Source organism: Anas platyrhynchos, chromosome 7, assembly GCF_047663525.1.
Source record: "Anas platyrhynchos isolate ZD024472 breed Pekin duck chromosome 7, IASCAAS_PekinDuck_T2T, whole genome shotgun sequence".
NCBI classification, from domain to species: Eukaryota; Metazoa; Chordata; class Aves; order Anseriformes; family Anatidae; genus Anas; species Anas platyrhynchos.
In genome coordinates this window covers 28993489-29019210 of record NC_092593.1, presented here as the reverse complement: position 1 = coordinate 29019210, position 25722 = coordinate 28993489, and the positions used below count along the sequence as shown (strand labels likewise).

Genomic DNA, 25722 nt, shown 5'->3' with positions numbered 1-25722 from the left:
AGGGCATGACTGCAACAGACACTAGCAGGCAATGATAGTGGCAAAGGTGAAAATTACCTCTCCTTTCTCCTGAAGCCTCTTCTGCACTTCTGGAACAGGTACATCTAAATAAATGACCAAGTGAGGTGGTAGGAATTCACTGATGCCAATCTCTTTGATCTCCTTGTAGTGAGCAAGGCCTGTAGGAAAAGCAAAGTCAAATACAATGAAACTTAGTGGCAGTGAAACTTAACCCAAACGATAAACAAAGTAACAGCATAAAATTTTAACATCAAGTAAATAAAGAATCTGTAACTGTTTCTTCATTGCATTTGTTTGTTTTTTTTTGTTTGGTAAACACACTTTATTTACAAATAAATCATATCCTGACTTGTAGCCTCCTCTTATTGGCTGATATATCAAGCTTAACAGTAGGCTTTTCCTCAAATACGATTCAGCAAGTCTTCAGGATTAGGAAAAATAAAAATCTTCAGGAAACAAAGTAAACTAAGGAGCTACAAGGACTGAGATCTAAGAATCTCTAACATACCTGTTACATCAAAAGAATAATTTATTTCTGACTTCAGTTTAGAGAAACATAGTTTTCTCTGTTGTTTAGAGACAGCCTCTCAGAACGCCAAGGAGGGACCGCAACACTCATGTCACTATGAGTCACACAAGTAAGCAATATAAAGAATGTATGTTCCTTAACACATATGCAGAACTGAAGCCTTGAAGAAAGACTGGCAAGTAGCATGCTTAGAGGTTGGTCTTCAATGCAAGGAACACCTAAATGCCAAGTACCTCATGAACAAGTACTTAAAGAGGTCAATCTTCCCAGCAGGTTATTATTTTTACTTTTTTTAATACTAACTACAACACTTCTTGATGAGATTATGGCAAAATAACTTCATTTTTGCATGCAAGTAACTTACATCGTTTGTGGATATAGCCTTGTTTAAACATGGCATCCAAAAACACAAAGTCACTGTAGGGAGAACGCTCCAACACCACACCTTGTCCTGCAATTCAAAGTAGATTTCAGTCATGCAAGGCTCAAGAAAGACTCTTGGAAGCAACATTCAAAATTAAAGACAGTGATCTTCTTAAAGGAAATCTTTGAGAAATTTCACTAAAATTTTAAATCAAACAAAAAAGCAGTATTTTTTTTTTGTTTGTACAAACACAGTGCATATGTATTCTAAAAATGCTTAATACACAAATTCTTGTTCTGTGCCTTCACTACAGTAGCTAAGTATTATTATATTTGAACACCACAGTTACACTTGTGTTTGGCACACTTTCTAGAATTCACGCCCTTTCTCCTCTTTACTACCTTTATTGATGATTTGGATGAGGGAATTGAGTGCACCCCCAGTTTGCAGAAGACACCAAGCTGGGGGGAAGTGTCGATCTGCCGGAGGGTAGGAAGGTCCTGCAGAGGGAACTGGACAGGACGGGTTGATGGGCAGAGGCCAACGGGGTGAGGTTCAACATGGCCAAGTGCTGGGTCCTGCACTTTGGCCACAACAACCCCATGCAGTGCTACAGGCTTAGGGCAGAGCGGCTCAAAAGCTGTGCAGAAGAAAAGGACCTGGGGGTGCTGATTGATGCTTGACTAAACATGAGCCAGCAGTGTGCCCAGGGGGCAAGAAGGCCAACAGCATCCTGGCTTGTATCAAGAACAGTGCAGCCAGCAGGAGCAGGGAGGTGATCATCCCCCTGTACCCTGCTCTGGTGAGGTCACACCTCGAGTACTGTGTTCAGTTTTGGGCCCCTCACTACAAGAAGGACATCGAGGCCCTCGAGTTTGTCCAGAGAAGGGCTACAAAGCTGGTAAGGGGTCTGGAACACAAGTGCTATGAGGAGTGGCTGAGAGAGCTGGGGTTGTTTAGTATGGAGAAGAGGAGGCTCAGCAGAGACCTTATTGCTCTCTAGAACTACCTGAAAGGAAGGTGTGGGGAGCTGGGGGCCAGCCTCTTCTCACAGGTAACTAGTGGGAATGGCCTCAAGTTGCGCCAGGGGAGGTTCAGGTCGGAAATGAGGAGACATTTCTTCTCAGAAAGAGCAGTCAGGCATTGGAAGGGGATGCCCAAGGATGTGGTGGAGTCACCATTCCTTGGGGTGTTTAAGGAATGGTTGGCCACGGTGCTTGTGGACATAGTGTAGTGGGTGATATTGGTATTAGGGTGATGGTTGGACCTGACCCTGGAGGTCTTTTCCAACCCTTATGATTTTATGATTTACATTTTTTTCAGAAAACACTTTTATTAAAGCACAAGCAACAGTCAGTGTTGAATGAGAAAAGCTTTTCACATCAGAAACATTCTGGAATTATAGCAATACCACCATAAAACAGTATTTATGGAAATCAAAATGACTGAACAAAAAATGCCATCAGCAACAAAGTCTAAGGAGAGTTTTAAAAATGGTTGTAGAATTTACATCTGTCTCAGTATGCTTAAAAAGGCTATTTTAATAAAGATTGCTCAATTACAATTAAACTGGTAACTAATAACCAATATGCATTCCCTTTGCTAGAAATGATACAAGGTGTTTTTCTGACACAATGTGCAAGGACCGTTCACCCATACTCACTCCATTTCAAAAATGCAGACAGTAGCAAAATACTTCAAAACACCTTAGCTATCTCAAGGTCAGAGCTTTCACTTAAGTTAATATAAAAATGAAACTTATTTACTGTAAAATCTAACCTGTGGACAGCAGATGTTCCAATGCATCAGCATACTGTAACACACGGTTACCAAACAGCCAAGATTGCAGTCTGTATGAGTGTCCATCAGGGCATTTTGGGTCGTTGTAAAATCTCTCAAGGTTACAGAAACCATTAAATTTCTCATCCAGCAATGTTCCGTCTCCTGTGATTCTGTTTAGATAATGGATATCTGCTTCTGGGAAGTATTTCATTCCTGACAAAAAAGAAGAAACCCCAAAGAGAACACCAAAGTAAGTTTTGTTTGTTTACAATAAGTATCTCCTAATCAGTATCTCCTAATCAGTTCATTTATGTACATGTGTCTGCTTTAATCAATACCTGAAGACAGCTCAAAATCCTCTGGCCAACCACCTCAGAAAAGGGGGACAAAATCTAGTTATTAGGCATTTATTATTGTTCTACCTCCGCGATGAGAGGTGAGCTATCAGTTTCAGCAGAACTGATACCTATCTTGACATCAGGAGGAAGTTCTTCACAGAGAGAGTGGTTGCACACTGGAACAGGCTCCCCAGGGAAGTGGTCACTGCACCGAGCCTGACTGAATTTAAGAAGAGATTGGACTGTGCGCTTAGTCACATGGTCTGAACTTGGGTAGACCTGTGCGGTGTCGAGAGTTGGACTCAATGATCCTTAAGGGTCCCTTCCAACTCAGGATATTCTATGATTCTATGATTCTATCAGAACTTTTTTTTTTTGCTACCAGTCCTCTACTCAACTTGAAGCTCTGAGTCCACATGCGCACAGAAAACACCACCTACAAACCTCTTAATGTGCTCAGAGACCTAGGAGCTCAGGTGAGCAAAGTGACCTCATTAGAAGTAAAACCTCATTCACAACAAACAATACCTATTCACCCCACAGACATAACAAGCGCTCTGTCCTCATCTTGAAACTCACCAACATTTATTCTGCCTTTATCTAGACACCCGTTACATTAACTGCAGCGTTACCTAATAATTTCCTAGTCAATAATTGCATTGTTACACTATGACAATTACACTATTACATTATATTAAATATTACAAAGAAAATAAGATGTACCTAATTTTTCTGCTAGCTTTTGTGCAAGCTTGCCCTTCCCAGAACACAAGCTGCCCTCCACTGTGAAGATTTTGCTGTATTCAGTGAGCTTTTTAGAAGTTCTGTCTCCCAGCATGTAAGCCAACCAGCCATACTGCAAATTCCGCATAGGGCTGACATGAATTCTTGCCTGAAAGAAAACACAGCAACAAAATTAACAGATTATGTCACTCTTAGCCAAACGAGGTGTGCTGAAAGAGCGGATTTTTCAGAGCTGAAAAGATAGAGGCAGAAAGATAGGTACACACATCTAACACAAGGAGTTTTCATACAGCACAGTGAGCACTGCAGCTCAGCAGCTGAAGCAGTATGTAGGCTGAAAAGCTATTCACAAAATGCAATACTGATAAGCCAGAAAACATGAAACAAATCCCAGTGTGTTTAAAGCTTGAAGCAGGGGAGCTCCGCCAACACTCTGGTCTGAATCTAAGGAATTGGTGAAGCTTCCTTGACTTACTGAAGGCCACGGTCACTTGATGTGTCCTGCATTCACAAGTGAGATCCTACAGCAGGTTTTTGTTTGCATTTTTCATTTTTGGGTAGTGATGAGCATTAGACCTTCTCCCAGCCTCTCAGGGGAGGAACAGCTTCAGCACTGCACAGGACAGCTCCCGAAGGCAGAGGTGCACAGAAACACGCACCTGGTCCATGAGCCGAGCAACCCTCCCTTGGGGCACAGCAACTACACCAAGCTCCCAATCTCACTCGGGACCTCCCCACTCCCAGCCCTGCCGTGCTGAAGGTCACCGTGTCACACCGCAGCCACATCTCCTCCGCCCCATCCCCACGTCCCTGCCTCACCCCCCACCTGCACCCCGGGCACGGCGGCTGCCCCTGCCCTATGCATGCCCTATACATGCCCTAGGTGTGCCCGTCCCGGCTCTGGCAGCCTCGGGGCAGCCGGAGCCGAAGGGACACCGCAAGGCGAGCCCGCTGCGGCCGCGGACCCTCGCCCCAGCCCCGCTCACCGCCGGCAGCACGGAGCTCCGCGGGCGGCCATGGAGGGCGGCGGTGGCCGCCGGGCCCAGGCGGACCCGCCACAAGGACATGGCTGCACCGAGCAGCCGCGGGGCGCCACGAAATGGCGTCACGGCGGGGAGGGAGGGAGGGAGGCGGCATAAGCCAACCTCCGCCTCAGCTCCTCCCCGGGGCTTTAAAAGCCCGGTTTTAAAGCTGAAGGGACGGTGTCATGTTGGGTTGGATGCCGGGATGGGTTTTTTAATGGAGAGGGAGCGCAGGCAGCGGAAGGGGGTGCACGGGGAGGTGGTGGTGTCCCCGTCGCTGAGGTGTTTAAGGGAGGTGTGGATGTGGCACTGAGGGGCATGGCGTGGTGGTGGGACTTGGTTCACGGCTGGGACAGGGGCTGTGGGAGGAGACAGGACTCCTAAAGCAGGAGAAGACCCACCCTGGACACATCCTGGCCCCATCCTGAAGCTCAGTGCTCCAGGAAAGCCACCCTGCTGCCCACAGAGCAGGCAGAATGCCGCTGCTGCTCTTGGAGGTTTTGCAGATCCTTGCCACAAGATGGGGCTGGGCAATGCTGAAGGAAAGCAGCTTGCCCTCCAACAGCCACCTTGGCTTGTCTCCCTACCGCTGCGATGTGCTGGGCATCGTCTGGGTTGGGTTTGTTTTGTGTCCTGTGCTTGTGAACCTGACCAACTTCACTTAGGACCTCCACCCCCTGCTTGTGGCATTTTGGGTTCTGTTTAAGCTCAGTTCCAGGCAGGCAGGCTCAGTCTTTGGTTTTATCTCTGTGTCTCTCTCTGTCCCTCTCTACACTTACTGCACACGGATGGACCTTGGACTTACACCGTAGGTAGACTTGTCCCCAGTCCAGTCTCCCAGATGGACCTTGGACCTATGCTGCCACCTTGTCTCTCGTCCAGCTTCCATCTGCTGCTCCTGGGCTCCACCAGGCTGAACCTTACTCCTCAGCTCACCTTGTCCAGGGCTATCAGCAGAGGCTGCCAGTGCCACCAGTGCCACCTCACTTGCATGCTGTGGGACTGTGCTCTAGCAGGGACAGCATCCTCATCCTACCCCCCCAGGATAGCCCCAATGTCATATTCTCCTCACTCTCAGGTAGCAGGGATACCCTGGCACTAAATGGCCAAAAATCATTGTTCCGATGAAAGCTGGTTACAGACTTTTGTCCCTCCTAGCCACCCTGCACTCCTCTGTCTGCGTGTGGGAGCAGGGGAGCTGTTCCACAGCATCTGCAGGTGAAATTCTGCCCAACTGGTGCTGGGAACTCTGCCATTCATCACCAGTGTCCTAACTGGAGTGAGTGTCCTAACCTAACTGTGAGTGGTGAGTTGGCTGTGTTTGGTGATGCCAGGAGTTACTCATCCTGGGGAGGATGTCAGGAGGCTGTGAAGGGTTCAAAGGTGTCTTACAGGACTGAGCAATAAAGTAGCAGGTGCCACTGAGTGTGTGTGACTGTAAAAGTGATGCCAGCAGGGAAAAAGAGCAAACAGAAAATGCTCTGAGCTGGGCCTTACACTCAGGAGCAGCATCCTGACCCTGAAAATTTCAGCTCAGCAAAGAACAAAAAAGAAAAGTTTTGAGGAAAGGTGAAGAGAACAAAATGAAGGAGACAGTGGAACAGGAAAAGGTTCAGGGAAGGACAATCAAGGACAAGCCTGCTGGAAGCCAGGCTTTAAAACCAGATCAGAGGACATGATGGTTGGGCAGCACGACTAGTTAGCAAAGGGCGCTAAATGTCTGTATGGACTCGAGGGGTGTGTGGAAGAGCATTACTGGGCAGAAAAAGTGTCTGGCTGAGAAGTCCCCTGGGCAGAACGGAGTTGGGAAAGTTGTTAGGGGAAGTATCAAATTTGCTTGCCCCACTCGTAGCCCTGCTGGGGCTGCTACTTTTGGAAAAAAATAAATAAATAAATAAAAGATGGTAATAAACCAAACTGTGGTTAGATGTGATGTCTCTGTGTTTGTTTTCAGTCTCTCCTCTCTGCCTCTGTCTTCCCTGCTTTCACAGCAGCGGCTGAAGGTGGCTCTTGGGTGGAAGCAGGAGAGCTTTGGGCAGCGCTGACACACGGACACGCGAAGCGAGAGGCAGCAGGCTGGCTGCTCCTGGAGGGGGACAGCCGGGGATCGGGCTCAGGGCGATGCGGAGGGTTTTCTTGTGAAGCCCTGGTTCCTGGCATGTAGGTACACCCGTGGGACTGGGAAACAGGGCAGCTTCACCCCATCTGGTGGGACATCAGGGGATTCCGCAGCGACACGAGCGTGGGGCACAGCGTCCTGCAGGCGCTGCAGGAGGAGGAGAAGAGCACGAAAACAGCTTTCAAGCGGTCGACTTTTTTTTTCGTGGGGAGAAAAAAAAAAAAAGGTTCTGTGTTTGGGTTCCCGACTGCCGGCGCTCCCCGTGCCGGGGCGGGGAAGGGGCCGGGGCCGTGCCGGGGCCGCCCCATCGCCCTGCGGCTTAAACCCCTCCTCCGGCCGGTGCTCGGCGCTGCCGGCGGGACGATGTACGCCGGGAGGAAGAGGAAGAAGCCGGTGCCCAAGAGGTGGGGACGTGGGGGGCTCGGGCAGGTGCCCCCGGAGGGGCTGGGAGCTGGGGAGGGGGCGTGAGGCTGCTCCGGGGGGAGCCCGGGGGAGATGGGGCTGGGGCCGGGGCTAGGCTTTGTTCTGATGAGGGTCTCTTTGCTGTTTGCTCGGTGCTTTTGGCTGATTTTTAAAGGATTAGATTTGGAGGCGGTGTATCAGCTGGAGGAACCTCGGCTGACGCTGCTATCCCCCGGTGCTTGGCTGGTTGCAGAAGCGCGAAGCTTCCTGCTGGGTCCCTGAGCAAAGGGCAGACGGGGAAAAAACGCGGAGCGGCAGCGCTGCAGCCTTTGCCCCACTCCGAGCCGTATCACGAGGCTGTGTCCCACCAACAGGACAGGTGCTCAGACCTCTTCCAAGTGCCTTTTCTCGCTGTTTGAGCAGGCACGGGGCTGTGCCTGTGTGTGCCAGGGCTCGGTGCGCTGTGCTCAGGTCGCAGCACTCCCGGGGCTCTGACAGCAGAGAGGAAGCGTGGGAAGAGCCAGTCTTAAGGGCAGGGAGTCTGAGCAGGTTGGTAGGATGCAGGGACACATCCAGACCAGGCTCCGCTGTTCCTGTGGTCAGGGGAAGCATGGTTTGCTGCCGTGCTCACCTGTGGCTAATGGTGTGGTTGTGCTCGTGTCCGTGCCTTTCCCTCGCTAAGCATGCCCGATGGGGGCTGGCAGTGTTCCTGCTGGCTTGCCGGAGCCCACGAGCTGCATGGTAGTGAACAAACCTGTCTCCGAAGAGCACTCAGAGGCGTTTTCACTCTAGCACCCAAAAGGACAGATCTCCCTGGTGCAGCATGTGCCTCTGTAAGCAGGCTGCCGAAAGAGCAGCCCAGCAACCCCATAGCCTCCCTGCTATTCCCTCCAGTGCTTCGGTGCTGTCTGTGTCCCCAAGCACTGTCAGCACTGCCAGGCTGCCCAAAAGACCCCACTATGCCTCTGCATTTTGCCCCTTCCCATAAAGGCAGCGCTACTTACCCATCTCCCTTTTCTTCCCCTTTCTGGCTACTTGTGGGCTGTATTTGGGTACTGACTGTGCAGAGCTCTTTTCCTTAAAGGATGCCTGAAGAAACTCAGAATTAATTCACTTCTGATTTTGTTTTTTTCCTCCTCGACTCTCTCTGATTGAAAACAATATTATTTTTTCCTCCCTGATGAGTGACTGTGGTTTCAAAAGTGCTTGTTAAGCCACTGGCTAATGGAGTACACAAAAGCACTAGTGCCAATGTGTTTTGTATGGCTTGTATGGACAAGTTTGGTGATGAGTTGCACCTAATCCCTCTGAGAAGCAGGGTATATCTCTCCTGATGCTTATCTTACAAAGCAGCATGATTACGCTTTTCTGGAGAAATGCTGCAATTTTCTGTCCGTGCTTAGGAGAGCCATCGGTAGCTCTCCACAATAAAAATTCAACAGGCACCTCGCTGTATTTCATTTAATACTCATTTCCTCTCTTGTCACACATGTGAGCAGCCCTGCCAGATGGGATTTGAGAGCAGTATTAGAGGGGAGAGCTTAAATTGCTCCTAAATACTGGCAGATCCTGTTACCCGAAGCTGCTTTATGAAGCAAGGATGCCTGCGGAGAGAGTTTGTGGTTACACAAATTACATCAAAACAATATGGGTTGCATGTTAGGGGATGCAATTTAACCAAGTACAGGGTAGGGTGAGGGTTCCCTGTGAAGTCTAAAGTGCTTTCCTTCAATCTAAAAAATTCAAATCAGCATTAAAAAGCAAAAGACACAAGGTGACATCCCAGACTCATTAGTCATCAACAAACCTCTTACTGTTGTGGCTGGGGCTTCAGCTCTAGTGTGTGCACTAAGTGCAGCTGGTGGAGATGGGTCTCCAAGCCAGCTGCTGGCAGGCAGGAGCTGTTCTTGCAGGCTCAGCATTGCTCCTGGAGCCTTCGTCAGGCATCGGGTGTTGCTTTAGGTGGAAAATGCCCATCTGAAAGGGTCAGAAATCAGAAGATTGGAAGAAAAAAAAATAAAAATAAAAAACAAAACAAAATCAGCATGTTTTTCTAAAAAAGATCCTGTTCCCTAAGTGCTGTGCCCTAAGCTGCCCTGCGTAGGATCTCTTCATCCAAGTGCTGCCATTGATTTTCACGCGTGCTTCTCTTTGTATCATCAGTCAATGAGTAAAGCAGTGGGTTCAGGCTGCAAGCACTCTCTCTGACTTCCAAGTAAGGAAAAGAGGTCTGGTTGTGAAGCTTCCTTATCTGTTTAAGATGATAAATGTGATTGTGGGAGCAGAATTTAGAGGAAACTAGCTGAGAAAAATTGAAATAAAAACCTCTCTGGACTTCCCATTCTTGCCGCAAGGCCTTACAGAGGTCACCTCATGTTTTACTGTTGTGGCTGCAGTAACACCAACCCTGGGCTTGGGGAGAGCCCGCCAGACAGGCTCCGTTTACTTAAACTCTGCTTTCCCTTTTCCAGCCCCAAACCACCACCTCCTGAGGGTGTGAAGTCCAACCCCTCCAAGCGGCACCGGGACCGGCTCAACCAGGAGCTGAACAAGCTGACCGGCTTGCTGCCCTTCCCCGAAGATGTGTGCACCAGGCTTGATAAACTCTCCATCCTCCGACTGGTGGTGGGGTACCTGAAGGTGAAGAGCTACCTGACAGGCGAGTATCTTGCATAGGTGTTGAGCAGGGCGAAAAAGCTCCTGGGCTCGGTTCCTGCTGTGCTTCAGTCATCCCATCCTGAAGTGGAGTTTGCTTTGGGGTGCAAGGTGGCATCTCCTGAAGACAGGAGGATTATTAGTCACAATATCCGACCCTTGTATGCTAGTGTGTCAGGGTTACATCTTTAGCTGTGGTACTGGCAGGAAAATGTCCTGGAAAACGGGGAAGGAAAGTGTCACATCTCCAGAAACATGAAGGGGCTGGCGGAGGTTGCAGGGAGGTGCTATGGCCATGGTACACCTATCCTCAGACCATCCTTTGCTGCCGTGACATGGGTTTTGTGTCTCCTCTGGAAGGAATCCCCTTCACTTCTGGATGCTGCCCATCCAGACCTAATCTTCTTCGGTCAGTTATAGGTCTCTGAAAAGAAACCTCCTTGGAAAGTGAGACCATCTAGCAGGGTCTTGGGCACCTCCTTCTCCAGGAAGGACGTGGAGGGTGAAAGAGGAGATCTGCATGAAAATAGCTTTCTAAAAATCCTTTAAACCACTGAGATCTGAGCTGGCATGGGTAGGAGATGCCACGCGGGGCTGCTCTGTTTGTCACCCCAATGCCCTGCGGATGGCAGGTTAAGCAAAGCTGATACTAACGCACTTGTTCAGTTTGGCATCTCATTAGCTTGTTTCTCTCCCCTTTCTTCCTGGGGATCTTGGTGGTTTGCTGTTGCTTGCCTCCCTGGCACAGCTGGGCTCAGCTGTGGTGGATCTGTTAGGTCTGTAATGAGCTTTTCTCTCAGACTGAGCATGATGCCTCGTACCCAGAGACCCCAATCCAATTTTTGCTGGGTTAAGCTGATAGGCCTGGAAAGCCAATCTCCTTGCATTTGCCCCTCTGAAGCCCAGCTGCTTGCCAGCCACTGTGGAGACCCTGATAAAATGCCAAAACCAGACTAGAAAAGCGACTGAGGCTGGACACTGCTGCTTCTTTGCTTTTGCTCTTGGCACCAGCGTCTTTTTGGTATATTTCTCCCCCATGTGTGTAGCTCCCTGCCTCCTGCTTGCAGGCTCCCCCAGCAGCAGTAGCCCTCCAGATGTGTAGTATGAGATGTGTTTTGGATGCTGTTGGGCTCCTCAAAGGCCTTGCTGGACTGAGAACAAGCCTCGCCAAATGCCTCTTACCTGCTTTTTGCAGGACAAATCTGGGGAACGGGATTCAGTCTGTGCCCATCTGGCTGGGTAGGTCCTTGTTGACATGCGACCTACTGCCACGATGGCAAGGTGTGGTGGTTTTGGTAGCTCTGGGATGCTTCGGGTCCTTCTGTCCAAGACGGTGCTGGCACGACGTTGCTTGGCTGACCTTCAAGGCAAGGCACCAGTCAGCTCTCCTTACTGGTGTGGCAGGGCCCTGCGGCAGGCAGGAGGTGAGGCAGCTGTGCAGGCACTGCGCTCCCGTGAGCCACCATCACCGCCTGCCCCTGCCCCTGCAGGCTGCGGTGCAAATAAAGCCTGAGGGGCTGCCAGGGATTGCTTTCATAACCTGGTTACAAAAGGAATTGCTCAAATGTCCTGCAGCTGGGGGAGGAATGACCTCGTGTGTGCACAACGTGGAGCAGGGACAGGGCACACGGGGCAGGGACAGGCACGTGTTTTGTCTCCAGAGCCTTCTGCTCCACAGGATGGGTGATGGACCCTGTTCGTGCTGCCTGTGGGGAGGTGAAGGCAAAAAGCATGGAGGGCAGAAAACCACCAGCATCGCGCTGCACTTAACAGCTCTTCTTGTGTCTCTTTCCTCCAGAACGAATAAGCCTGGCTCTCTTAGCTCTTGCCCCATGCCAGGTCTGTGACCTGTCCCTCAGCCCCCAAGCTGGGGATGCCTGCCCCAAACACTGCTCCAGTAGGGGTGCACATCCCCAGAGCAAGAGCTGCGCTGGAAAAGCCATCCATCCCTGTATGGATTCACATCCGGCTGGAGACTCGTCCTCGTCTTGGAGACCCCTTCTGCCAGGCCAATTACTCCCATTTGGTCACTGTGCCTTTGATTTCTTTCCCCCCCTGCCTTACTTTGCCCACATCTGCCTTGAAATTCATCTTGTTTGACTTCAGATCATTCCAACGATTCATCAAGGTCAACTTCTGTTCTGGCCCTGCCTGCTGAAGCCGTGTCATTGAGAGTCGTGGCAGCCTGACCCATCGCATCAGGCATTTTGGGGGAAGACAGCAAACCCCCTTGTGTTGCACTCTGTGGTTTATTTTGCTGCTGGATGCTTTCCACTTTGTGCAAGCTCCCCCCTGCAGCAGCGGCAGGAGAGCGTGGTGTCACCTGGCGAGCATCCCTGTCACTTGCTGGCCCCTTTGCTTCAGCAGCCAGAGCCCCTTGCCTTGTCTCCAGGCTTTAATTGGTGCCACACTGACCGGGAGCTCCTCTTTCCAAGCACTTCTAGTCCTGGCACTTGCTCTTTCTCCTAGGTGAAGGGTTAACATCGTCTGTGCAGAGCCAAAGTATGGGGTTATTTACCAGTTTGGCAGGAAGACCCTGCAGAGGTGACAGGCCTTCGGCTGATTTCTTCGTGGTGGGGTGGAAGGATTCAGGTACCTCTCAGACAGAGGGGCTAGGCTGTCCTGCAGAGCATGCGACACCTGCTTGATTTACCAGGCAAATTTTCCTGGAGTTTGGCCTCCATGTGGAAGAAGTGACCACTTTCTGGCAATCCCACTGGTTGTATCTCAGACCAAGCATGGCTCTCACGTTGAGGGAACAAGCCCAGGTCCTGCTCTGCGTGCTGAACTTAGAGCTGGGTTTGCTGCACAGATCTGTGTGTCTACTGTAAATGTTTACACTGTGACTTTTGTCAGGTTGCTTCATCTGGTGGACAAAGCAAAACAGATTTGTGGTAGGTGCACGTTAAAGGCTCAGTGACCCGGAGGTGAGTATTGCTGCATGCTGGAGCATGTCTAGACAGGGTGCTTAGCCTTGGCTGGGGTACCCCGTCCTGATGGTGCTTGCCCTTTGCTACCAACAAACTCAAGGCAGAAAAGGAATCAAGAGCAAAACTCTCTGGGAAACTGTCTCCCAAAGCTCCGGCATCCCCATGGCTTTCTTCTTCTCACCCGGTGCCAAACTCGCATGTTCCTGCTCAGATGTCCCTGCATCGCTCCCATGTAACGATGCTTTCAGCTCATCAGCAGCTTCCTCGGGGCATGAGGAAGAGGAGGCTGCTGCACGCAGTGAGGGGAGCAGCCAAGGTGAGCACGTCAGGGCAGTCCTGCCTGCTCGCACCTGGGGAAGGGTGACTGCTACCCTGACTTCTGCCTGGGATCCCAGCTGATTAAAGCAGGCAGCAGGATTGCAGCTGGAAGCTCACAAGGATTTCATTTTCGAAAGTTGAAAGAGGTTTTTGTTTGTTTGTTTGTTTGGTTTTTTGTGTGTGATTTGATCTTGGTTCTGGATCATGGGGCTGTTTGGAAAACAGAAGAAGCTACTGCAGGATAATGACTCACTGGATTGTCTTTTAAATCTGCTCTGCTTTCAAGTGTTCTCCTCCTTCCGCCTGTGCTTTAATGACAAACCAGAAAAAAATTGTAGCTTGCTGGAAATGACAAGCTTCAGGCATCGAGAGGAAAGCTCTCAAAGCTCCATGTGTCTGTGGGCTCATCTCCAAGGAGAAGCGTGATGGCTGCACAAAACCAACCATCTCAGGCTTGGTGTATGGAAGACGTGTGTCCTGAGCCTTGGTGAGGGCAGGTTTGGTCTCAAGAAGTGTGGTGCCAACACTGCTCTGCAGCTGGGAGCTGCTCTCTGGAGCTGCGATGCCAGAGCAGACCTGCAGGCCAGTTTTTCTTTAATTTCTTCCTATAGCTGACCTGTTCCAGCTTCTTAGCAGCCTGTTAAACCATCAGAAGGGAAAGTCACTTAGAGGTCTCACCAATTCTGTAAAAGATAGATGAATGTCGTTGCCAGACCTTACACTTCGGCAAATTGTTGCTGGTGGACAGTGGTTGCCACTTGGACCAGTGTCTGACAGTCTCCTGGATAAATCTGGGGAGAGTTTGCTGATCCCCATCCTCTCGAGAGCGCGTGCTCAAGGGGAAAAGCTTGGCTCTGCCTCTGCAGTGCTGCTGGGTGCTCTGGGCTCTCCCTGGTGCAATGAGAGCTCTGCTTGCTGTGAGCAGTGAGACCTTCTCAAAAGCTTGGATGGATTCGTTTAGTGCCAAGCGGCTTGGAAAACCTCCAGAGAGCTGGAGATCTGTGCTGGGGTTCATTTCCTAGGGTTCCTGGACCTGAAACAACCGATACAATTATGCAAATCAAATTTGCGGCTTAAATCCCTCCCTGGGCAAAACCCTGCAGGATCGTGCAGGAGCGTTTGCAGCAGCAGATTGGAGAGGCTGACGTGGGCTCTGGGGCTGCCAACGCTCCCCTGGGCATTTCTCTGCTCCCTGGAAGAAGGCTGGGTGACTTCTTGCCATAGGTTTGTGATCTGTGGGTTTGGCGTTTGCCTGCGGAAGGCTGTTTTACTTGGATGGCGTGAGCCTGATCTGCTTGGCACTGTGCCCTCGTTAAACAGCCAAGGCAAAGGTCGGTGCTAATTTGATGGGGTTTGGGATCAGGGCCAAGAAGAACACAATTGCGCATGGTGTGGTGTTACTGGAAGAGCTGGGAGCTCCTGGCTTCATGCTGCCAAGCATCTCTGGAGCCTGTTCAAAGAGAAACATTCGCTACAGGTGAAGTCTGTCATCTCCCACTGGTGCAACTCAGCCCCTGAGAGCAGAACTGACCCCAGGAGCTTCTGCTGATAACTTTTTCTTTCCCATTGACGAAACTGTGCCAGAGGCAAGGGACGTGTTGGCTTCCATGGTTGCACTGCAGTGTTTGTTTTCACAAATGCGATGAGCTAAAGGTGAAGGGATTAGATTGCTTCGCTCCTATTTCCTTTTCTCATGCTTGAGGTCTTCCTCCGCACTGCAGGGCTTAGGAGCCCCCTTTCGAGGGCAAGGATCACCAACCCAGCAGGTTCTCGGGGACCAGGAGCTTCTTTCCCTGCTGTTCTTGCCAGATCCATTAATGCTCAAAACGTTATTGATCCTGGCTGACATCTCAGCTGGTGCTTTGACTGAAAAGCTTCTGGTCTTTGGGGATCACATCAGCAGCAGGAAGCCTCCTCCAGCACTCTGGCTGGCTAACATGTGGGTTCAGGACAGAGCTGGGTTTCTTCCACTCTTCTTAGACAAGACACACCAGTAGCCTTTGTCCCAGAGCTTTGAGAACACAGGTGATCAACAAATGGCTTCAGCAAGGATTTATCCGGTAGCTGCAGATCAGTTGTGCATCGTGCTATTTTTTTTTTTTATCTTGTATTAATTAGCAAAGATTTTCCTGGAGACCCGTACTATGAAATTCACAGGGCTGCTGAGATTTGCTGGTTTAAGCCTTTAAAAACTTACCTTATGTTCAATTTTTTTTCTTGGTGGGCATGCACAGGGCATAGGCAGAGGGGAGACAAACTCACTTCAGTTTTGGAAAAAGAGTTCCCAAGGCACTGTCTAATGAAGGAAAAAAGGAAAAACACAAGAGGTGTCAGTGGTGGCGTCTGTCTGTGCTCCTAGCTGCAGGAGATACAGCCTTGGGAGGGTGTGCAAGGGAAAGAAGTACAGCAAAGAACTTAAAACGTTGTTTTAAATGGTTTTCAGGCAGTCCTGGGGTTTGTTTTAACCCCCTTAACTGCGGGCTCTGCTCCAGCAGGGATGTCTCTGTCACCTTCAGCCAGCAGGAGAGAGGGGGGCTCTGAGCCACCAGCATGCATCAGCAGCATGCAGGGCCAGCAGCCAGCACGCCTCGGGGGAAGGCTGCCTTTTGTGGGGCCGAAATCCCACAAGCTGTTTCTGGTGAGGGCAGATGGATGCGCTGGTGGAGTCCCCCAGAAGATAACGTGGCTCAAGAAGGTGTTTCAGGAGCACTCCCTCCCTCTGATGGGGTTACCTGTGTTGCAGACAGGCTGGTTTTGCTGCTCTTTGATTAAAAGGATTATTTTTTTTCCATTCCAAGGCAAAAAGCAGCTGGGAATAGCCTCCAACCCCCTGGTTGGTACATGGGCCTGGAGTCCTCTACCTGGATGTACTCAGGCGTCTCTTGGGACTGCTCTCAGCCCTCGTGGTTCTTGGCAGTGGGGGCATGGATAAGTTCAGAAATCGTTTTGGAGAGGGGAGAGCCACAGGGATGCTTCGCTTCAGGTGCTAGGGGAAGACACCAGTCATGACACGGCTGAAACCAGGTGGCTGCTTCCCGTACAGGAGGTTTCCAGGCCGCTGTGGTTCCTGAGAGCAGCCCCAGCCCTGTGTGTCTGCTGGCTTTGTGCTCCGCTGGCCATCCCCAGCGGGGCAGCAAAGTCCCCTGCAGCACCAAGACCTGACCACAAGTGTTAAAATGATGGAAATAAGGAGAGCCAACTCCATGCTCCTGGATTACTCTGGTGGCAGAGCCCCATGCATGCCCTAGCGTGAATTAATTTTGCTGGAAACAACAAAATGCAGAAGCGGGCGTTGGATGTTGCAAGCCCACCGCTGTGCTGCTCTCCCTGCTGACACTGCTGGTGCATGGGGGGAGCAAGCTGGGGACCACGTGCATCTTCCCAAAGTGCTCGCTGTCCTTTTGGAGCTCTGTTTTGGAAGAGATTGGTTTCTTTTTGAATTTCCCTGCCAGCCTTCCCCAGCTCAGTGCTTCAGAGAGGAGTCAGCCCTTCAAAAGAGTTTAAAAAAAAAAGGCTCAATGCTTCACTCCGAAACTATTCCACTCCATCATGTGCAAATTGGAGCCATACCCATAATACAGATGGGCTTCGGATATTTTTCCTTGTAGATCACTTGGCAGTCGTGAGAGGAGGCTTTTTGCTTGGTTTGATTTTTGTCCTGATTTGTAGGGGTGTTGATTTTTTGAAAGCCTTTGCAAAATGGGGTTGTGGTCCCCCACAGACTGGCTGGGGCTTCTGCTTCATCGCTGCCTTGCACCTGCCTATTGAAGCTCCCATGGACGTGCCTTTCTGTGGGCAAGCAGAGCATCACCTGGCTTCAAACCTCATCTTTCCCAGCCCTTCCCAGAAGGCTCACGTCCCCTGGCCTGGCTGATCAACCTCTCGCTAATTTGGGAAGCACCTGCACAGGACAGCTGCCCCCTGTGGAAACAAAAACGTGAGCACAGGGAAAGGCAAATTTATGGCACGGGCTAAAGAGACCACAGAGGAGCTGCTGGGGACAGGAAGGCACTTACTATGGGAGCAACCACAGCTGGGCTCCCCTCAAGGGACAGGGGGCTCAGGATGGGGATGGCAGAAGATGCGGGAGCTGCCTGAGCACCTCCGAGCATCACCCCGTGGTCTGGCTGTGTCAGCGGTGGAGACCGAGGCTGGCTCTGCTTCATGGCCTCAGAGCATCCTCTCCCCTTCCTAATTAAGCCTGCGTGACTGCAACAGGCGGTGCGTCTCCTCTGCGTCTCCTTGTGCAAGACGTCCAGCTAATTATCCTTAACCTGGTTTCCGAGAGCCTGTGTGGGTGGCTCGTGGCTGTCACTCAGGCTCCCTGTGTGCACGTATCTGGGCAATGCTTTGACCTCAGACTTTTTTTGTATGAGGGAGAGACCACAGAGCCCTCCCCGAGGCCTTATGCATGCTTGTGTTTGAGTCTGCAAAATAAAAGGTGCCTGTGTTTGGAAGCGGAGTTCGGGCTCGTGCTGCCAAGTGGTTTTTCGGGGAGCCTCCCCAGCAGAGGAGGTGCCACGCTGGGGATGTCACCAGGCCCCCGTGCTGTTCCTGGAACAACTCGTTCTGTGCCTGTCCCGCCATGCGTGAGGCCCCGTGAGCAGGGCAGGAGGTTTCACGCCGGCTGCACCCACGGGTGTTGCCTAGAAGGCACGGAGCGAGGAAGCGTGAGGCAGCACGTGAATCAGCACGGGGAGGTCACGGCAGCGAGTCCTGGGGCTGCTCCGATGGGAGAGCTGCGGCCACTGATGCTCTGATCTGCTCCTGGGCAAAAGGGGACCTGGGAGGCTTCCCAGGGACGGGACTAAGCAGGGAAGAGGATATCCTAGAGGAGGTGTTGGGCGAGTGGGGATGGCTTTGTAAAGGGGCTCTGCTCTGGTCCCATCTCCTCCCTCCAAGCTGGCTGCACGTGCACCAAGAAGCCCGGTGCAGCCGCGCAGCAGCAGCATTGGGGAGGAGGAAGAGGAGGAGGAGGAGGGAGAAGCTCCCTGTTTGCCCCTTCTGCACTGATTTCTTGCCGTCTTGCTTGCAGCCGCAGGTACGGGTGGTGGTGACTGCATGCAGGATCAGCCCCGAGCCCCAGGATGGAACAGACGGACACATCTGCAGGTCAACAGGGAGCTGTTTCCAGAGGGGGACCTGCTGCTCCAGGTATGCTGCCCAAACCAGGCTCTGTGGGGTTTTCTCTCGGCTCCTGCTGTCTGCTAGGCACGATGGCTCATCCCAAAAGTGTTGTGCTGCATCCTCAAAGGGACACGGCTCAGAGCTGTGACCTTCTGGCAAAGGCACTGGGTGCTGCCTGCAAGCAAGGAGCTGATTCACCTGGCCAGAATGCTGCTAGCCTGGGCTGCCATTCATGCGTGTAAGCCAGAAGGAAGCGAGACAGAGAGGCTCCGTGGAAAGGCTGGCGGCTGAGTAAATATCTAGGCGTTTCAGCTGGAAACGTGCTGCTCCGTGTGGATGCAGGGCAAGTCTGTGGGAGAGCTTTGATCTTTGCGTGGCTTTGTTCCTGACATCGCATGTCTGCTTTTTGTGCCTCGAGTCCTCTTCTCCCTTCTTCCACCCCTCCGGAGGAAAGCAGCAGATGCTTTGCTCTTCTTGAAGACCTGCCTTTGTCTTACACGAACGCTCCCCGTTACAGGCAGGCTGATGGGGGAGCTCCTGGGAGCGGAGCCCCCACGGGGGCTCTTGGCGAGGTGGTGGCTCCTGGGAGCTCTGTGGGGCTTTGGCGATGAGACTTGGGCCACGCGAAGTCTCCCGGGTGGGCTCTGCTCCCAAGAACAGACTCAGCCTGGTGGAATAACACAATAGCCAGAAGGGAGCCAGCGATTGCCCCAGTCCCACAATGGGGCCTCTCCCGAGTGCTCTCCAGGGGGCTGAGCCATGGCGTTGGCAGCTCTGGGTGTTTGAAGGCATCTGGAGAACATTTGGGGTGTTAATGTGACTGAAATCCTGCAGCTGAGCTGCCCAAATTTTTCCCCAAGAACATTGTAATCAGGCGCTGTATTTCACAGAAAGCTCCGACTTGGGGCCCTGGGGGGGCTGCAGCACACAGGGGAGGGACCAGTCCCCCTGCAAGGTGCACGTGTACAGCACCAGGCAATGTGCTCAAACCAATGGCACCTAAAATAATCCAGGCTACAAGGAAGCCCGTGAGCTGGTACAGTTGGGCTAGGGAACTGGGTCAGGAGGGAAAATAAAGCTGGTGCTGCTTGGAAGAAAGAAACGGAGTCCTGAGCTTTTAATGGTTCAGCTACTAAATGAAATGTCTTCCCATCCCTGGATGCTTCAGAAGCACCTGAAGGTGGTCCACCCATCCGGCAGCTGGACTGAAGCTAGGGAGAGTAACTCCAGGCTCAATTTATGCTTTCAGGCACTCAATGGATTTGTCATCACTGTGACCGGAGATGGCTACATCTTCTACGTCTCCCCTACCGTGCAGAACTACCTGGGCTTCCACCAGGTGGGTGCCGTTTGTTCCTGGGAGCTGCGGGGGCCTGGGGAGGAGGTGCTGACAGCCAGCACCCAGGCTTCGCTCTCCCAGAGCGCTCTGGTCACTTCTGATGTGTGTTTTCAAGTGAGTCGTGTTCTTCTGGGGGCTGTGAAAGCCAACAAGCACGCTTGCGACTTTAGTGGTAACAGATGCACGCTGAGCAATAGCAGGCTCTGTGTCCCTTCCTCCTTGTGAGCGGGGTGTGAGCTTTCCCCCCTGTGGTTTAAACCAATAAATCCGGCTGCCGGGCTGCCTGCCTTCAGCGGAGTCATGGTGCTGAGCGGTGTCAGCGCCCTGACGTCCTGTGGGTTACGTGGGGTGCCGAGGGAAAGCAGGGCTCTACCCACATCCACCCCATTACCTCCGATTCTCTCTCCATACCATGTTCAAAACCCTTTTTTTCTTCCCGTTTCTTTACTCTCAATCACCGTATTTTTACTACCCACAAAGGAAAGCCTGTGCTGTGTCCTTCTCCAGATATCCCCCCTAGACAGGGCAGGGCTTGGTCCCTGCTAGGTGCCCCAAGCTCTCCTCCCCGTTATGTCGTTCCAGTCGGATCTCATCTACCAGAGCATCTTCGAGCTGATCCACACGGACGACAGAGCCGCCTTCCGCTGCCAGCTGCACCAGGGTGAGTGCTCCAGGGAGCCCCCAGAGGCTGCCCCCAACCCCAAACCCCACATCAGGCCACTGGTGACCACCAGGCACGTGGCTTCCCTGAGCCCCACAGCATCCCTGCATCCCTGCAGCTTTGTTTTCCCCGTGTTTCCTCAGCCGTTCCCGATGGATGCAGCACCGCGGGCAGCCCCCAGCACTGCCGCCCTGAACGCCTCTGCTTCGTGGAGAGGAGCTTCACCTGCCGCCTCCGCTGCCTGCTGGACAACTCCTCGGGGTTTCTGGTAATGCCAGGACGGCTCCAGTGTCACCTCCAGGGGAAGTGGCTCTGAGACTGGCCTCCTGGGGAGGGATGGGATGGGATGGGATGGGATGGGATGGGATGGGATGGGATGGGATGGGATGGGATGGGATGGGATGGGATGGAGCCCGCCTGGTGCACTGCTCCTCCACTCACACCGTTACGGTGGGACCCAGCAGGGGTCAGGATGTTCAGCCTGGAGATATCTCCCTGTTATCTGGGTGGTCAGATATCCCTGATAACTGATGTCCCACCTGCAGCAGCAGTTGGTAGCAGGTCCCATGCCCAGCGAACGCGTTTGGTGCATGCAGGCGGCCACACACCCCGTGCGGGTGTGATTTGGGGCAGTCTGGCACAGCCAGTTCCCATTTCCTCACCGTTTGCCCTCTTTTCTAATCCCCTGCAAGGCCTTGAATTTCCGCGGACGCTTGAAACTCCTCCCGGGGCAGCAGAAGAGGGCATCCCTGGTGCCTCCCCCGCTCGCCCTCTTTGCCATCGCAACTCCCCTCCAGCCGCTCTCCATCCTGGAGCTTCGGACCAAGACGCTGATGTTCCAGACGAAGCACAAGCTGGACTTCACCCCCACAGCCTGTGATTCCCGGTATGGCATCTCCCACCTCTGCCATGGCAAAACCTGGCCTCTATCCGACCCCGGTGCCATGGAGTGCTTGTGCCGTGTGCTCTGCCCGCAGGGGGAAGGTCATCCTGGGCTACACGGAGACGGAGCTGTGTCGGAGGGGGTCCGGGTACCAGTTTGTGCACGCCGCTGACATGATGCACTGCGCGGAGAAACACGTGAGAAGTGAGTGCCAAGGGGAGCAGCATCGCGTGCTGGCTGTGTCCTGTGCCTTCTGCCTTGGCAGCATGGGTGCAAGGGGATGCTCGGCGTGGTGCAGCACGCATCATGTACCTGACCGCCTCCATGCCGCCTCTGTTTCCTCCCTGCCCCAGTGATGAAGACAGGGGAGAGCGGGCTGACGGTCTTCAGGCTGCTGACCAAGAAGGGCACCTGGGTGTGGGTCCAGGCCAATGCCCGGCTGGTGTACAAAGGGGGTCAGCCCGACTTCATCATTGCCCGGCAGCGAGCCCTCTCGTGAGTATGGCTGGGTTCCCAGCCGCCTTCGCCTGCCCTGGGCACGGGAGGAGATGGGGCTGCAGCAGAGGGCAGGAGTCAAACGGCTCCAGGGAGGCTGTCACAGCCTCGTGTCTGCCAGGGGAGAGCTGTGGGCACACAGCCCTTCCCTGAGCTGTGCCAGAGCTGCCTCTGGGCTCTCCAGAGCCCCTGTGCTCTGCCAGCAGCGACGTAGCCAGCCCAGGGCAGGTCTGCAAGCTCAGATCTTGCTGTTCTGATGCTGGCCTGGAGAAGGTACTCATGCTGTTCCCGTCTCTCCTTCCTCCACCCTGAAGAAATGAAGAAGGGGAGGAACATCTGCGGAAGCGGAACCTGCAGCTGCCTTTTAGCTTTGCCACGGGGGAAGCAGTCCTGTATGGGAACAACCTCCCTGATTTCCTGGACTCCTTCCAGGCGAAGGAGGAGTTTCAGACCAAGACAGACCCCTGCGTGGAGCAGCACGCGGTAGATCCCAACTCCATTCTCGGGGCCATGATGAAGCAGGATGCGTCCATATACATCTCCCACACCGATGATGTGCCTCAGTTCTCCCTGCCAGATCTCGACGCTGAGCCTGATGGACCAAGTCGGGCTGAGAAAGCCAGCGATGCCAAGGAGGACAGTGACTCCCTCCTGGTTGTTATTGAAACCCTCTTTGAGAAGAGCAAGGTGGACGGAAACATCTGCCAGACCCTCCAGAGCCTCAATGTGGACAATGTGGAGCTGCAGCAGTGGGAGGACACTCTGCTGAGCCTGGGTGCAGAGGAGTCACCGTCCCAGGACCTTGGTGAGAGCGTGGGCAGCGAGGTGAGCTCCTACGTGGAGCAGATGCTCTCTGGGGAGGGTGCTGGGAGGAGCACGGACTTCTCATGCTCCAGTGCTTCATCCTGCAGCGAGCAAGGCAGCTCTGCAGCTCACTTCCAGCACTGCTGGGCAACGAACTTGGCAGCTCCGCTGGCATTTCAAGACCCTCCGCAGCCCCAGGCATCTGGTGCACAAGGCCAAGGTGCACTTCAGCTGGCAAACCCAGGAAAAGTGTTTCAGGCAGGACTTAGCACCTCTGTTCCCAGAGACAGCGCTCTTCCTAAAAGTCAGAGCCAGTCCACGTGTGCACTGATGGCCTTGAGCTGCCCACCTCCCTTGGACTCAAGTGCATTGGTGACTCGGTGGCACGACATCCCAGTCTGGACAAACCCTGCCCTCACTTTGGGTCAGAGCGTGTCCCTGGGAGGCTGCCCCTCGGACGCTTGGGTGGCTGCAGCTCCGAAACAGCTGGAAACGGCAGGAGCACCCCTGGAGTCACAAGCTGCAATGGCCAGCAGCACGCAGAGCTCCCCAGGGGATGGGCTGTGGTTGCTGCCCCCTGGCCCTGCTCCTTGCCCCACACAGGGTGTGCGTGAGCACCTCCAGGGTGAGGACACCGCCTTCCCAGCACCGCCAGGAGCCAGCCAGCTGCCGGCGGGTGGTGGCTTCCCCAAACAGCCACCAGGGATGCTGCCCGCACAGCTCGGTGCTTGCTGGGGCAGGGAGCAGGCAGTATTCGGTGAGGATGAGTGGTCCCAGCACCAAGGACTCGTGCTGGGGACCAGCCCGGGTGCTGGCAGCCATCAGAGGGACCACACCGTGCCGCGTCACTGTGGGTACGGGAACAGCGCCGGGCTCTTCAGACATGAAGGTGCTTTTCTCAAGGATGCCACTAAAACATCCATGTCCCAGCCTGTGTCCTGCCACCCTGGGGCACCAGCAGGATCAGGTGCGAGGTGCTCAGCATCTCTTCCCATGGAGCTGGGTGTGACAGCAGCCTCCTGCCAGCCGGGCACCAGCTTTCCCCCAGCCTCCTCGGCAGGCAGGCGGCCACACTGTGCGTGCCGCGTCCAGCTGAAGGTGCGGTGCGAGGGCTGCGGGACCTGAGGGGCACCCCGGGGCACGTCTAGGTGGCCATGGGGTGAGGCACAGCCTTGTCTGGGGGCGGCTGTAGCTGTCTGCCCGCCCTGCAGCACGCACAGAGACTGAGCCCCCTGGCTTCCAGGCTCCTGTGTGCGCAAAGCACCCAGAAATGCTTCAAACCACAGGGGTGGCTCCAAGCAGCAAACATTTCTTCTGGTTTTAACGTTTTCCTGGCCCCACCACCCCCAGCCAGCTCTGTAAAACGGGATTGGAAAAGCCCATTTTGAAGCCTCACGGTGAGCTAGGAGCCACAGTTTGGGAACATTGTCTTGGAGTAGCCACCAGCAGCCAGGCACACCCACGAGCGGTGCTCCGTGCCTCCTGCCCACCCAGCACTCTGACCTCCCGTGCCTGAAATGAGGTGCCCTCACAGAGCTCTCAGGCAGGCACAGAGGAGGGGTTTGGTGGCTTTTGCATCATCAGTCTTTCAGGAAAATGCAGTCCTGTCACAGCAGGGAGGTTTGTCAGGCTCTTGGGGTCCAAAGAAGGACCTCTTCATCTCTGAGGCAGGGTTCTGGGAGGTGGATTTGGCCTCCAGCAGGGGCTGGGACCTTCCCCGGGAAATAGTTCCTGTTGCTGACCCTGGGTTTGTCACCGCCGTGCAGTGCCATCAGACAGAGGGACAGTGGAGCACTGCTGTGGCTGGTAAGGATGGCGTGGCTTTGCCAGAGCGGTGTGGAGAAGGCAGCAAGGAGGGGAGCGACTGCCCTCTGCCTCTCCTCTATGGACCAACTTTGTGGCCTTAAACCTGTTCTGGAGACTGGCACAACCACTCTGTTAAATGCCCTTGTTTGTTTGTTTGTTTGTTTTAAGCCCAAGGCATGAATCTTTTCCCCCTGCCTGCCACGGGGCAAATTCTCCCGGGTTTGTCAGGCAAAGCCCCCAGCAGAACAGGCTCAACCAGAGCACTGAGTTTGAGACCAGGCAGGGTCAGCTGGGCTGGTTGCAGAGGTCAGCATGGTTGGAGACCTCCAGATCACCCCGAGCTGCACCCCTGCCCCTCAGCCTCCTACACAGCAGCCTGGAGGAGCACCCAGGGGACAGCAAGGAGCCGAGCTGCCGTGACGCAGAGCCTTACGCATCAACTGGCCCCAAAACCTTGCTGCTGGGGGCTGACGCAGCCCCCCTGCTGCTCTGTTCCTCGTGTCTTAATTCTTTACGAGTTCTGTGTGTGCATCTACAGTCTGTTTTCCTGGTGGTGTCTCATTTTCCACTCTGTGATCTCTTTGTATGCCACTTGCCGACAGATGATGTCGGGGGGAGGGCGAAGAAAAAATGTATGGAAACTCCCCCGCTGCATTTTGTTGTGTATTAAAAGTCAATTTGCTTTGTAGCAGCCTGATGGTTTGTTTGACCTGGAACAGTGTCTCCCCATTTCCCTCTTGACTGAGCAAGCACTTGAAAAAGCCTGCTGCCGGCCTGGCCGCGGGTCGCCTTTCTCTGGGCTTTGGCTGAAGGAGGGGACGGTCCCCACTCGCCCCCTCCCCTGTGTGTGCTCCGGCACAGACGCACGGACGTCCCCTTGTACCACCACGCACACACAGCCCCGTGCTGTGGTGTGCGGATGGTCACACTGATGGTCCCTCACCCCCATGGTGCTGACACAAGTGCTAGCACATGCATTTGGTGGGGGGCTCCCTGCCCCGTTTCCCCCCTTTAGCCACCACATTCCTTAATAAAGGGTCCCTCCCCAGCTCTCCTGTATCCCCTTTAAGCACTGAAAGGTCGCTACAAGGCCTCCCCAGAGCCTTCTCCTCGCCATGCTGACCCCCCAGCTCCCTCAGCCTGGCTCTGTAGGAGAGGTGCTCCAGCCTCTGCCCATCCTCGTGGCCTCCCCTGCTCCCACAGCCCCACGTCCCGCTGGTGCTGCAGGGGGGCTCTCACCGAGCAGCAGGGGAGAATCCCCTCCTGCGCCCTGCTGCCTGCACGCGTGTAGGTGCAGCCCAGGACGCGATCACTCACGTTTGGGATTGCGCGGACCCCGAGCACCCCCTTACCCCCTCCCTCACCCCCTCCCCACCCGCAGAC

The 25722-nt window shown here is 53.6% G+C and overlaps 2 protein-coding genes across 2 annotated transcripts in view; one reads left to right on the top strand and one right to left on the bottom strand.

Moving 5' to 3' along the window:
* The window catches only part of NDUFA10 (NADH:ubiquinone oxidoreductase subunit A10), a 38621-nt gene extending 33698 nt beyond the window's left edge, over nucleotides 1–4923 (bottom strand). The window contains exons 1-5 of the mRNA XM_038182223.2: nucleotides 4765–4923; nucleotides 3758–3926; nucleotides 2694–2909; nucleotides 915–1001; nucleotides 58–179 (exon numbers count right to left, since the gene is read on the bottom strand). Coding sequence (XP_038038151.1) covers nucleotides 58–179; nucleotides 915–1001; nucleotides 2694–2909; nucleotides 3758–3926; nucleotides 4765–4845 — 675 coding nt within the window. The 5' untranslated portion in view covers nucleotides 4846–4923. The remainder of the gene's footprint in view (nucleotides 1–57; nucleotides 180–914; nucleotides 1002–2693; nucleotides 2910–3757; nucleotides 3927–4764) is intronic.
* Nucleotides 4924–7180: 2257 nt separating this feature from the next.
* Nucleotides 7181–25027, top strand: LOC101793031 (uncharacterized). Its single transcript, XM_027461828.3, has 10 exons — nucleotides 7181–7323; nucleotides 9793–9980; nucleotides 18260–18378; nucleotides 19601–19690; nucleotides 20273–20351; nucleotides 20495–20619; nucleotides 21044–21237; nucleotides 21329–21438; nucleotides 21588–21729; nucleotides 22044–25027. The coding sequence occupies exons 1-10, from the start codon at nucleotides 7283–7285 to the stop codon at nucleotides 23656–23658; spliced, it is 2703 nt and encodes a 900-aa protein (XP_027317629.1). The 5' UTR covers nucleotides 7181–7282; the 3' UTR covers nucleotides 23659–25027.
* Nucleotides 25028–25722: the final 695 nt, after the last annotated feature.